The sequence below is a fragment of the Plectropomus leopardus genome, chromosome 6, assembly GCF_026936395.1.
Source record: "Plectropomus leopardus strain MGB_pleo_1.0 chromosome 6, ASM2693639v1, whole genome shotgun sequence".
Taxonomy (NCBI): domain Eukaryota; kingdom Metazoa; phylum Chordata; class Actinopteri; order Perciformes; family Serranidae; genus Plectropomus; species Plectropomus leopardus.
Window position 1 is genome coordinate 28,642,204 of NC_142181.1, and position 14,989 is coordinate 28,657,192.

The 14,989-nt window shown below is 36.1% G+C and overlaps 1 protein-coding gene across 3 annotated transcripts in view; it reads left to right on the forward strand.

Annotated features, from left to right (window-relative positions):
- LOC121943546 (rho guanine nucleotide exchange factor TIAM1) overlaps positions 1–14,989 on the forward strand; it is a 105,040-nt gene that overhangs the window by 36,954 nt on the left and 53,097 nt on the right. For all 3 annotated transcript variants that reach the window (XM_088079157.1, XM_042487087.2, XM_088079158.1), the window contains exon 16: positions 6,205–6,390. In XM_088079157.1, coding sequence (XP_087935283.1) covers positions 6,205–6,390 — 186 coding nt within the window. The remainder of the gene's footprint in view (positions 1–6,204; positions 6,391–14,989) is intronic.

Genomic DNA, 14,989 nt, shown 5'->3' on the forward strand with positions numbered 1-14,989 from the left:
GAAAGCATATCCTTCAAATGTTTCCATGCCTACATTATCCCAAAGTTAATCCCATGTTTCTCAACACAAATCTGCATCTGGTTTTTCTTTTCCTTTTATGACACAACTGTTTTAATTGCGCTTACTAGCCACTGACAACAAAAATCAAAAGAGACCTAAATATTAATATATGCCATCATTGCTAAATGAAATGCATTTATGCATCAGTGACTTGAGGCAAAGTGAAGTGTTTGCTTAGAATGTAACAGCCAAGTGATAGATGGGTCTTTGATTAAGCTTGCATTCCAATTGCATTTTAACTCTAAATGGACTTGCAGACACTGATTACAAAAGAAATCATAGAGCAAGATTGGTAACAACAAGCAATTGCAACCCCAGTTCAAAAAAAGTGGGAACAAAAACAAAATGCAGTGGTTAGATTTGCAAATACAACTGAATACAGCACAAAGATAGGCATTAAAGATATTTAATGTTTAAATGATAAAACTTTGCTTTGATGCCTGCATCACATTTCAAAAAGTTGGGATAGTGGCACGTTCACCACTGTGTGATATCACCCTTTCTTTTAAAAAAACTTAAACGCATTTGAGAACTGAGCACATTATTTGTTGAAGTTTTGAAAGTGTAATTCTTTGCCACTCCCTCTTCAGTTGCTCAACAGGCTGTCAACTGTCCATCGACATACAGTATTGTTAGCTTCATAATACCCTCACATTTTCAGTCAGGTCTGCACTGGAGGCAGGCTGCTCTGGTACCTGCACTCTTTTACTATGAAGCCATGCTGTTGTAACACCTGCAGACTGTTGTTCAGCATTGTTATTATGGGATAAGCAGGGACATCCCTGAAAAAGACATCATCTGCATGGTAGCATATGTTGCTCCAAAACCTTTACCTTTGAGCTGGGGCTCAGAGACAGCTTTTCTGGATGTTGTTGATATATGGCTTTAGCTTTGCATGGTGAAGTTTTAACTTACATTTGTAGATGCTCTGTCAAACTGTGTTTACTCAAAGTGTTCCTTAGCCCACCTAGTAATATCCTTGTATCGTAGTAGTTTCCTTGTCATGAAGTACTGCATAATGAGTCAAAGGTCACAGGCATTCAATCTTAGTTTGAAGCCTTGCCCCTTATGTGCAGAGATTCCTCTGGATTCTGTGATTTTTTTGATGATATTATGGATTGTAGATGAAAAGAGATGAGATTGTAGATGATTGTAGGTGAAATCCCTAAATTTATTGCAATAGTGCTTTGAGAAATGTTGTTAAACTGTTGGACTGTTTTTCTCACACAGTTTTTCACAAAGTGGTGAACCTTGCCCCCTCCTTGCCTGTTAACAGCTGAGCCTTTTGAGGATGCCCCTTTCATTATACTATCACCTGTTAACAATTGACCTGCTGACTTGTAAAAAAAAAAGAAGTATGCAACTAGCTGACTCCTAAGGACAACTGGGCTCCAGAAAGAACGATTAGTTCATCTCTTATCGAAACACTTGACATCATTTCTCATTGTATCAACTTTAATTAGGAGCTAAACTGGGAGAACACCAAGGGTCGCTATGATATCCTTATCTCAGTGTCAGCCCACTTGCCCTTTTGACTTGTCTTATTACTGCTCTTTTATCTGTTCTCTCTTCAGTCCCATCATGTAACCTCGCTTTGTTATTGAGCAGCAATTAATCAAATATTTTACCAATTCTAGTGAACAGCCTGTGAAAAAACTAGTAAGAATAATTTAATGGATATAAATGAAACAAGGATATGGATTTTGGATATGAGCAAAAGATAGGGAAAAACATCTGTAGATTTCTGCATTCTATCATAGTAGTGATTTGTCCTGTTAATTTGCTCCTTTGTTTTTCTTTGAATGCTGACTGCCCTTCCTCTCTCTTTGATGCTAGTTCCTTTGTCTTTGTGTAGTGTTGAAAGTATTTGATGAATCAGAGCAAGGCAAATCAGAGTAAGATGCTGCACTCTGAAAAACTTCAAAGTTCAGAGATGAGTTAGGATTTAAGGCTTTGTATCTGAAATGTCTTAATGATGTCTGGCATTGCACCACAAGCTCACTAATAATAAAACAAAATCATACAAATTGGCGAACTGATCTGCTTTTTGGCTTGGCAAGTGAGCCCCTTATGTGAAACATGATGGCCATTTGGTCCTTTAAAACTTCTTTTTGCAACAAATGTTTTTAGATTATAGTCAGTGAAAATTTGCAGTAACTCTGACAAGGGAGTAAAGTTAAAAATAGTCTACAGTAGCTTTAAAGTGAATGCTTTGAGAGATTGATTACTTTCATTTTGTTTTGTGCTTTGGATCTGACACAAACCTCTTTGTTATTGCACTAAAGGGCAACACTCTTTTTATTTATTTTACCAGAAAGTCCTATCAAGATCTTTTTGTTTTACACGAGAGACCTGTGAAAGATATATTAAAAAAGCTATTTGCAATATAGTGTCCATTCCTCTGTTTATGACCCCTTTACTTGTTGTGGGGTGCATTTAAATGGTCATATTTGTTAGTGCTAGACATTCATAGCAAGGACTTGGTTATACTCTACCACTGTCACTTTCTGGGCAAAGTGCCCTTTGTTGGTGTGTGTTTGAGAGCCATTCTTGTAAATAATGCAATAACTGAGAAAAAGGAAACACCAGAAAGTTTTCTCAATGATAACATAAGTACTGAAAACTACTCAGAGATGGAGGATTTCTAAATATGTGATAATATCTGTTGATGTATTTGCCTTGCTTCTCTCCTTTACCGATCTGAGCAAGGACTTGTCTCTGGGCTTGTGATGCTCCTTCCCCATTTGATTTATTACTTAATACATTTTGGCACGGTGCAAAATTTACCACTCTTCATTTTCTTCCCTGTAAAACCTCCCACACCGGTTGTTCCTGTATTCACCTTCCTCTGCAGCCTGCTCCCTTACAGCTCCCCTCTCCTCATCACTCTCCCCCTGTTCCTGAAATCCTGCATTTATATTCTACTGCGGTGTAGCTCACCCAGCCAATCCTGCTCTACCACAGCCTTACGGAGGAGACTCTTTCCCTCCTGCTCCCCTGCTTTCTCCCCGGTCTGGAGGATTATCAAGACTCATTTACAATGCTGCTGGAGTTGGACAGATCTTCACACTTACACTGTGTGCCTGAGTTTAGAGAAGAGAGAGAGGGAGAGAAAACACCAGAGCAGGATATCAGTGACAGAACTACAGCAGACTCTGAGGGTGAAAAGAAGGAGAGTTGGAAGGCTGTAAGCGCTAGTGGGCGGAGAGGAGGAGGCTAAGCAGCTTCACTCATCCCTCATCACAAGCACCACAGCACCTTCTCTTTTTTTTTTTACAACAAGAGGAAAGACAGAAAGGCTGAGACATGTGTTGGAGAGGCGCAGTATATACTTGACTTTTTCCAAAGCCTGGAGTCTCTTTCTCTCTGGCACTTAAAACGACGGTCCACCTGCACTTGGCTATGTCTGTCCTAAAGTGGAGCAAACACAGCAAGCGCTCCTCAGACTCCATCTATGACATGCTTCATCTGGTGAGATTCCTGCTTTGTTTACCTTTTCCTTAACTCGCTACCTCTTGCTACTGCTGTGATAGATGGCAAGCTGCTGTTGTCTTATTCCAGTGAGAGTAAAACACCTTTTCCTTTACAGCATTTGTTTCTCACCTCCTCTTGGCTGCTTGAGACAGATGAGAGGAAGCTGTGAGTCACTGTTTTGTCGCAGAATTGCCCCGTAATCACTGAAATACTCCACAGGATGCCAAAATGAAATGCTGTATGTAGGAGCTTAGACTCTACAGGTCTGACCACAGATGACTTGGATTCTGCTTGACATCCTACCCTGACTGTTTTTGTTGCTGTTGCAGAGTTTCTCTCTTTGGCACCCCGAGCTGTGATCTTAGGCTCAGTTTCATAGGGCAGACGTGCAATCTTCTCTACGCCATCATCTGTGCTTTCATGCTTTGAAACTGCTTTTAATCTATATTTCATTTGCAAGGGGACAGGCTGGTCCCTGGCATCTCACAGTTTTGCCCATGACAGCCTCTCTTATCTACATATTGTTCTTTTCATGTGATATTGGAGGCTTTGATCCCCCTCCATCCTCTGTTCTTTCTTCTTACTCTGCCATGTCATGACTTTCCATACACCCAAGGCTGTCATGGTGTTAATTATTTTGTGAATGGGATTGTGAAGACAATGACTGGGCTGTGGCTGTGTTATTAGGCTCAGTAAAACTGGTTGGGCTCAGTTGACTTAATTGGGTAAGAAAGAATCAGGTTTATTTACAGATTCTTTTCTTGGCATTGCATTTATTTTAAAGGTTGCACATTTGAATCTGTCCTGCTGTTGAGTGTGTTTGTTCATCAAACTCATTGTTGTCATACTGCACTTGGACTAACATGTGGCCGTATCATGATGTGTATCATCACATCAGAAAGTGCTGCAGGAATGAATGCAGACATGTACTGAGAAAGAAAACATATGTCTTGTGATGAAGTATGTTTTAAAGGATGCTTATGAAGCAAATCTCAATTGTGTTTTGACAGGATTTCTCATGCAGATTTTTTGTGTAAAAATATATTTTGCACACTGTCAGCAGTAAATTCATTGATAATGGGGTGTTTCAAGGTTAATAGACCTTTCTCAGGGAACTGGATTTTTTAGAACCACTTACTACATCCAAATGGTTTTGTAAATAACGGAACTTAGTTGCATGCACATGCTGTGTTTAATCTAACATTTTTCTACTCAGCCAAAACATCATCAGCAGATATTTTACTACAGATGTAGTTAAAATAGCACCAGTGCAATGGTGTAAATTGCTTGACATGACATTACGTTTCCAGACATGACAGCACTTCCTAGTTCATCTGTTGATCTGGGAGTTGCCTGATTATTTTGGGAACATTGTCACCGGGGACAAACTGCTGTCGTGCATCACATATGGATGTGTCTGTCTGATTAGATAACAACACTGATTATCATCGTCATTTGCAAAACTGCATGAGAAGCTGCGTGACTGTCACAGGATAACACAATGTTCTTCCTTTGTTCTGCATATACTTCGCTTTTGTATTTTTTTATCATAGTTTAGTGAATGGCTGTTTTTTTTTTACCTTGCATCAAGTTGTTGTAAGTCTGAAAAAACATTTTGTATTTCACTTAAATGAGCAATGCAGTTTCATATATACACTTGTTTTTACGCACAGTGATGACTAATTGAAAACACAAAGTTGTTTTGATGCCCTCTGATGTGTTAACCGATGATAGACTAGAAGCTTGGATCTTAATTAAGATTGTTTTAAGCTGAGAATGATAACTTTCTATCTTCTGCAGGTGTTCAAGGCTATATATTTTTTATTTCCCAGAGGAGCTTGTAGTTGTGACAGGATAAATGGCTTCTGTCTGACCTATAAAAAAATCCTTATATTACCAACCAGAGACCTCTCAGCTCTCCGCTATGCACTCAGTCTCAATACCATCAAGTGGGTTCTCTTATGTGGCCATAAATGTTTACTCCTCGCAACTTTCTCAATTTGTCTTTATCTGTCATATCTGTTAAAATAAAACATCTTTTATATATTAGATTCTGTCCCCATGAAATTGAATAAGGTTTTGATGGATATGAATAATTTTCTTTGTGTTTTCTGTTTGTATCGATCTCAAAAGCCAAAATACCCTTGTGTTGTTTTGACCGTCGAGACTGTAGCCTGTTGCGAACAAAGTAACCGTATTAGTTAGGCAATGTGGGCTGTTACTAAGTGGGGTCTATTTTTGTCCAAAATGATAGTCTAATTCACATCAGGGCTGGTCTCCAAGGCAACCCATACTGTATGTGGACAGACGCTGTTGTGTGTGTATTTTTTGATTCCATGAAAGAGATGAATCATTACACCACTGATCCTTCAGTAGGAAGAAAACACAAGGGAAAAGAGGGCTATGAGAGAAAGAGAGGGAGGCAGAGAGTCATTGTTATGACAGACTGAAAATAGACCAAATTAGTGCAAATGATTTTTTTTTTTTTTAAGCGCTGCCTCTCTGCCTCTTCCTAGGCTCACTTTCTGCACAGTCATGAACCTGTGCACATCAGTAGGTGGAAAGAAACACTGTATGTTAATATTTGAGGTGCTGCCTCTGTACTGATTGATAGATATTTGGATAAATATTTTTCTCCTCCACTTTTCTGTCCTTGAATTTTTTTTGTAGAGTACGGAGCAGGTCGCTGCTTTCTGCCGCAGTCTCCATGACATGAATACCTCGGAGTGTGTGTCCTCTTCGCCCAGTCCAGACTCGCCCTTCCCACCTCCTGCAACTCTTCGACAGCTCTCCGATGCCGACAAGCTTCGCAAAGTCATCTGTGAACTTGTGGAGACGGAACGCACCTATGTCAAAGTAAGTATCACTTGTCTTACTCGTAAGGGGCAGATCGTCTTTGTGGGTGTTTATGTGTGGCCCTCCTGTCCATCGATCCATGTTTCTTGTCAGCCTCAGGTTGTGTTAGACACACACATTACCTATTCCACATGACCAATCCATATTTATCTGTGTGTCCCAGGAGATATGAGGGGGACACAGCTGTGCCCTTGCCTGGATATTGCCTAATCTTTTTTCTGCCTGTTATAAATGTGGCTTGGTAAAATAACTGGGTTAGAGGGAGTGTATAATAGGATAATGTCTAGGCTATCTAAAACATTATACTTCACTACAGTGGGCAGATAATACACTAATTGCAGAAATATCTTTATGCATGATATAGTGTGTATTGTATAACCTTCAAAGGGGATAGTTAGATTTTTTGTGGACTTGGGCTATTTCTTCTAATTACAGAGTTAAACAGACATGTGCATATACTGTGTGTGCATGTGTGCAGTTTGCAGTAATGGGACCTTGTAGTTCAACTGGGAATGAAGTAGAGGTGTTGACAAAATAACAGAAAAAGACTAAATGAAGAGTGACTCACGCTATTTTGGATGAAATACTATACTATGACTATTTATAGTATAACATACTATTCTATGACCTTTTTATGCTATTTTTGAGGACATTTTACATTGTTTATGCTATTTTGGATGACATACAGTACTATACTATGACTTTTTTTCACTATTTACTATACTATGACTATTTTTTGTGAAAGTTTTATGCTGTTTGGGACAACATACTATTCTTTTACTTTCTATACAGTTTTGGGTGACATACTATACTATGCTGTTCTTTCATGATTTTGGATGACATATTATACTATGACGTTTTACCATAATTTTGGACCACATACTGTACTATGATGTTTTTTCATGATTTGGGAGACATACTATACTATGAAGTTTTTTCCTGATTTTGGACCACATACTATACTGAGGTATTTTCATGATTTTGGACCACATGCTATACTGTGATGTTTTTTTCAGGATTTTGGGCCATATACTACTATGATGGTTATGTGATGATGATGGACGACACATTATTCTTTGATGGTTTTTTTTAATGATTTTGGACCAAATATTATACCATGACGGCTTTGTGATGATTTTGTACGACATACTATAATATGACACTTTTTTCATGATTTTGGCCAACATACTATAATATGACATTTTTTTGGGGATTTTGGAAGACATACTACACTATGACCTTCTTTTTTTTCATCATTTTGTACAACATTCTATACTATGATGTTTCTTCATGATTTTGGACCACATACTATGCTGTGACAGTTTTGTGATGATTTTGGAAAACATAACCATACATTGACGATTTCTCATGATTTTAGATCATATGATTTTGCACAACATACCATGATATTTTTTCATGTATTTGGACTACATACTATACTGTGATGGTTCTTCGTGATTTTGAATGACATACTATAATATGGCCTTTTTTTAATGATTTTGGACAACATACTATACTATGATGTTTCTTCGTGATTTTGGACGACATACTATACCATGGCATTTTTCATGATTTTCACTATCACAGTGTTGCGATTATTATGGAAGACATACTATACTATAACTTTTTAATGATTTTCAACGACATACTATACTATGACTTTTTAATGATTTTCAACGACATACTATACTATGATGTTTTGCCATGATTTTGGACCACATACTGTACTATGATGTTTTTTTTCATGATTTTGGACCACATGCTATAGTATGATGTTTTTTCATGATTTTGGACCACTTACTATACCAAAATGTGTTTTCATGATTTTGGACAACATACTATACTGCGACATTTTTCACGCTTTTGGACCACATACTGTACTATGCCCTTCTTTCATGATTTTTGAAAAGATACTATGGTTTGACCTTTTTTCGCAATTTTGGACAACATACCATACCGTGCCGTTTCTTTTTTCACAATTTTGGATGATATACTATACTATAATGTTTTTTCATCATTTTGGGAATGCCATACTAAAGTATGGCGAAAAATGTCAAAATATGACATGTCCCAAGAACAACTGAAAACTGCATAAAATAGTGTGCCGAGACACGCCATAGCATAGAATGTTTCAAAAACGGCCCAAAACAACATAATATAGCATGTCGAAAAAACAACTGAGAAAGCCATATAGCCGCATAGCGAAAAATGTCAAAATATGATATGTGCCAAAACCAGCTGATAACTGCATAAAATAGTGTGCCGAGACACGCCATAGCATAGAATGTTGCAAAATTGGTCCAAAACACCATAATATAGCATGTCGAAAAAACAACTGAAAAAGCCTTACTATATTATGGCAAAAAATGTATATATGACATGTCCCAAAAACAGCTGACAACTGCATAAAATAGTGTGCTGAGACCCTTTGTAGCATAGAAGTTTGCAAATACTGCCCCAAAACAACATAATATAGCATGGCAAAAAATGTCAAAACATGACGTCCAAAAAACAGCTGAAAACCACATTAAACCACATGAAATAGTGTGCAGAGACATGCCATAGCATAGGATGTTGCAAGAATGGCCAAAAACACCATAAAATAGCATGTTGAAACAATGACCAAAAATGCCATACTATAATATGGCAAAAACTTCAAAAAATGACATGTCCAAAAAACTGCCGAAAACCACATTAAACCACATGAAATAGTGTGCAGAGACATGCCATAGCATAGGATGTTGCAAGAATGGCCAAAAACACCATAAAATAGCATGTTGAAACAATGACCAAAAATGCCATACTATAATATGGCAAAAACTTCAAAAAATGACATGTCCAAAAAACTGCCGAAAACCACATTAAACCACATAAAAGAGCATGCACAAAAATGACATAGCTTAGGATGTTGCAAAAATGGCCAAAAACAACATAAAATAGGATGTTGAAAAAAACACTAAAATTTCATGCTGTAGTATGGCAAAAATGTCAAAAAATGATGTGTCCAAAAAACTGCTGAAAACCACATTAAACCACATAAAATGGCATGTAGATACATGTCATAGCATAGAATGTTGCAAAAATGGCAAAAACACCATAAAACAGCATGTTGATGAAATGACCAAAAAAGCCATACTACAGTATGGCAAAAACATCAAAAAATGACATTTCCAAAAAACTGTTGAAAACCACATTAAACCACATGAAATGGCATGCAGAGACATGTCATAGCATAAGATGTTGCAAAAACTGCCCCAAACACCATAAAATAGCATGTTGAAAAAATGACTAAAAATGCCATACTATAGTATGGCAAAAATATCAAAAAATGATGTGTCCAAAAAACTGCTGAAAACCACATTAAACCACATAAAATGTCATGTAGATACATGCCATAGCATGGGATGTTGCAAAAATGGGCAAAAACACCTTAAAACAGCATGTTGATAAAATGACCAAAAAATGCCATACTATAGTATGGCAAAAATGTCAAAAAATGACATGTCTAAAAAACTGCCGAAAACCACATTAAACAACATTAAATAGCATGCAGAGACGTGCCATAGCATAGGATGTTGCAAAAATGGGCAAAAACACCATAAAATAGCATGTTGATAAAATGACCAAAAAATGCCATACTATAGTATGGCAAAAATGTCAAAAAATGACATGTCCAAAAAAACTGCTGACAACTGCATAAAATAGTGTGCTGAGACCCTTTGTAGCATAGACGTTTGCAAATACTGCCCCAAAACAACATAATATAGCATGGCAAAAAATGTCAAAACATGATATGTCCAAAAAACTGCTGGAACCCACATTAAACCACATGAAATGTCATGTAGATACATGCCATAGCATAGAATGTTGCAAAAATGGCCAAAAATACCATAAACCCAGCATATTGATAAAATGACCAAAAATGCCATGCAATAGTATGGCAAAAACGTCAAAAATGACATGTCCAAAAAACTGCTGAAAACCACATTAAACCACATGAAATGGCATGCAGAGACATGCCATAGCTTAGGATGTTGCAAAAACTGCCCCAAACACCATAAAATAGCATGTTGAAAAAATGACTAAAAATGCCATACTATAGTATGGCAAAAATATCAAAAAATGGTGTGTCCAAAAAAACTGCTGAAAACCAGATTAAACCACATGAAATGACATGCAGATACATGCCATAGCATAGGATGTTACAAAAATAGCCAAAAACACCATAAAACTGCATATTGATAAAATGACCATGAAATGCCATACTATAGTATGGCAAAAATGTCAAAAAATGACATGTCCAAACAACTGCTGAAAACCGCATTAAGCCACATGAAATGGGATGCAGAGACATGTCAACTACCCCAAACACCATAAAATAGCATGTTGAAAAAATGACTAAAAATGCCATACTATAGTATGGCAAAAATGTCAAAAAATGACATGTCTAAAAAACTGCTGAAAACCACATTAAATCACATGAAATGGCATGCAGATACATGCCATAGCATAGGATGTTGCAAAAATGGCCAAAAACACCATAAAACAGCATGTTGTTAAAATGACCAAAAATGCCATACTATAGAATGGCAAAAACGTCAAAAATGACATGTCTAAAAAACTGCTGAAAACCACATTAAACCACGTAAAATGTAATGTAGATACATGCCATAGCATAGGATGTTGCAAAATGGCCAAAAACACCATAAAATAGCATGTTGAAAAAAATGACTAAAAATGCCATACTATAGTATGGCAAAAATGTCAAAAAATGACATGTCTAAAAAACTGCTGAAAACCACATTAAACAACATAAAATAGTATGCAGAGACATGCCATAGCTTAGGATGTTGCAAAAACTGTCCCAAACACCATAAAATAGCATGTTGAAAAAATGACAAAAAATGCCATACTATAGTATGGCAAAAATGTCAAAAAATGACATGTCTAAAAAACTGCTGAAAACCACATTAAATCACATAAAATGTCACGTAGATACATGCCATAGCTTAGGATGTTGCAAAAATGGCCAAAAACACCATAAAACAGCATGTTGTTAAAATGACCAAAAATGCCATACTGTAGTATGGCAAAAACGTCAAAAAATGACATGTCTAAAAAACTGCTGAAAACCACATTAAACCACATAAAATGTCATGTAGATACATGCCATTGCATAGGATGTTGCAAAAATAGCCAAAACACCATAAAATAGCATGTTGTTAAAATGACCAAAAATGCCATACTATAGAATACAAAAACGTCAAAAAATGACATGTCCAAAAAAACTGCCGAAAACCACATTAAACAACATAAAATAGTATGCAGAGACATGCCATAGCATAGGATGTTGCAAAAACTGCCCCAAACACCATAAAATAGCATGTTGAAAAAATGACTAAAAATGCCATACTATAGTATGGCAAAAATGTCAAAAAATGACATGTCTAAAAAACTGCTGAAAACCACATTAAGCCACACAAAATGTCATGTAGATACATGTCATTGCATAGGATGTTGCAAAAACTGCCAAAAACACCATAAAATAGCATGTTGAAAAAATGACTAAAATTTCATACTGTACTATGGCAAAAATGGCAAAAAATGACATGTCCAAAAAACTGCCGAAAAACACATTAAACAACATAAAATAACATGCAGAGACATGCTGTAGCTTAGGATGTTGCAAAACTGGCCAGAAACACCATAAAATAGCATGTTGAAAAAATGACTAAAAATGCCATACTATAGTATGGCAAAAATGTCAAAAAATGACATGTCTAAAAAACTGCTGAAAATCACATTAAACAACATAAAATAGTATGCAGAGACATGCCATTGCATAGGATGTTGCAAAAATAGCCAAAACACCATAAAATAGCATGTTGAAAAAATGACTAAAATTTCATACTGTAGTATGGCAAAAATATCAAAAAATGATGTGTGCAAAAAACTGCTGAAAACCACATTAAATCACATAAAATGTCATGTAGATACATGCCATAGCATAGGATGTTGCAAAACTGGCCAGAAACACCATAAAATAGCATGTTGAAAAAATGACAAAAAATGCCATACTATAGTATGGCAAAAATGTCAAAAAATGACATGTCTAAAAAACTGCCGAAAACCACATTAAACAACATAAAATAGCATGCAGAGACATGCCATAGCTTAGGATGTTGCGAAACTGGCCAGAAACACCATAAAATAGCATGTTGAAAAAATGACTAAAAAACCCATACTATAGTATGGCAAAAATGTCAAAAAATGATGTGTCCAAAAAACTGCTGAAAACCACATTAAACCACATAAAATGGCATGTAGATACATGTCATAGCATAGAATGTTGCAAAAATGGCAAAAACACCATAAAACAGCATGTTGATGAAATGACCAAAAAAGCCATACTACAGTATGGCAAAAACATCAAAAAATGACATTTCCAAAAAACTGTTGAAAACCACATTAAACCACATGAAATGGCATGCAGAGACATGTCATAGCATAAGATGTTGCAAAAACTGCCCCAAACACCATAAAATAGCATGTTGAAAAAATGACTAAAAATGCCATACTATAGTATGGCAAAAATATCAAAAAATGATGTGTCCAAAAAACTGCTGAAAACCACATTAAACCACATAAAATGTCATGTAGATACATGCCATAGCATGGGATGTTGCAAAAATGGGCAAAAACACCTTAAAACAGCATGTTGATAAAATGACCAAAAAATGCCATACTATAGTATGGCAAAAATGTCAAAAAATGACATGTCTAAAAAACTGCCGAAAACCACATTAAACAACATTAAATAGCATGCAGAGACGTGCCATAGCATAGGATGTTGCAAAAATGGGCAAAAACACCATAAAATAGCATGTTGATAAAATGACCAAAAAATGCCATACTATAGTATGGCAAAAATGTCAAAAAATGACATGTCCAAAAAAACTGCTGACAACTGCATAAAATAGTGTGCTGAGACCCTTTGTAGCATAGACGTTTGCAAATACTGCCCCAAAACAACATAATATAGCATGGCAAAAAATGTCAAAACATGATATGTCCAAAAACCTGCAGAAAACCACATTATATTACATACAATAGCAAGCAGAGACATGCCATAGCATAGGATGTTGCAAGAATGGCAAAAAACACCATAAAATAGCATGTTCATAAAATGACCAAAAAATGCCATACTATAGTATGGCAAAAATGTCAAAAAATGACATGTCCAAAAAACTGCTGGAACCCACATTAAACCACATGAAATGTCATGTAGATACATGCCATAGCATAGAATGTTGCAAAAATGGCCAAAAATACCATAAACCCAGCATATTGATAAAATGACCAAAAATGCCATGCAATAGTATGGCAAAAACGTCAAAAATGACATGTCCAAAAAACTGCTGAAAACCACATTAAACCACATGAAATGGCATGCAGAGACATGCCATAGCTTAGGATGTTGCAAAAACTGCCCCAAACACCATAAAATAGCATGTTGAAAAAATGACTAAAAATGCCATACTATAGTATGGCAAAAATATCAAAAAATGGTGTGTCCAAAAAAACTGCTGAAAACCAGATTAAACCACATGAAATGACATGCAGATACATGCCATAGCATAGGATGTTACAAAAATAGCCAAAAACACCATAAAACTGCATATTGATAAAATGACCATGAAATGCCATACTATAGTATGGCAAAAATGTCAAAAAATGACATGTCCAAACAACTGCTGAAAACCGCATTAAGCCACATGAAATGGGATGCAGAGACATGTCAACTACCCCAAACACCATAAAATAGCATGTTGAAAAAATGACTAAAAATGCCATACTATAGTATGGCAAAAACGTCAAAAAATGACATGTCTAAAAAACTGCTGAAAACCACATTAAACAACATAAAATAGCATGCAGATACATGCCATAGCATAGGATGTTGCAAAACAGGCCAGAAACACCATAAAATAGCATGTTGAAAAAATGACTAAAAATGCCATACTATAGTATGGCAAAAATGTCAAAAAATGACATGTCTAAAAAACTGCTGAAAACCACATTAAATCACATGAAATGGCATGCAGATACATGCCATAGCATAGGATGTTGCAAAAATGGCCAAAAACACCATAAAACAGCATGTTGTTAAAATGACCAAAAATGCCATACTATAGAATGGCAAAAACGTCAAAAATGACATGTCTAAAAAACTGCTGAAAACCACATTAAACAACATAAAATAGCATGCAGAGACATGCCATAGCATAGGATGTTGCAAAATGGCCAAAAACACCATAAAATAGCATGTTGAAAAAAATGACTAAAAATGCCATACTATAGTATGGCAAAAATGTCAAAAAATTATGTGTCCAAAAAACTGCTGAAAACCACATTAAACAACATAAAATAGCATGCAGAGACATGCCATAGCATAGGATGTTGCAAAACTGGCCAGAAACACCATAAAATAGCATGTTGAAAAAAATGACTAAAAATGCCATACTATAGTATGGCAAAAATGTCAAAAAATGACATGTCTAAAAAACTGCTGAAAACCACATTAAACAACATAAAATAG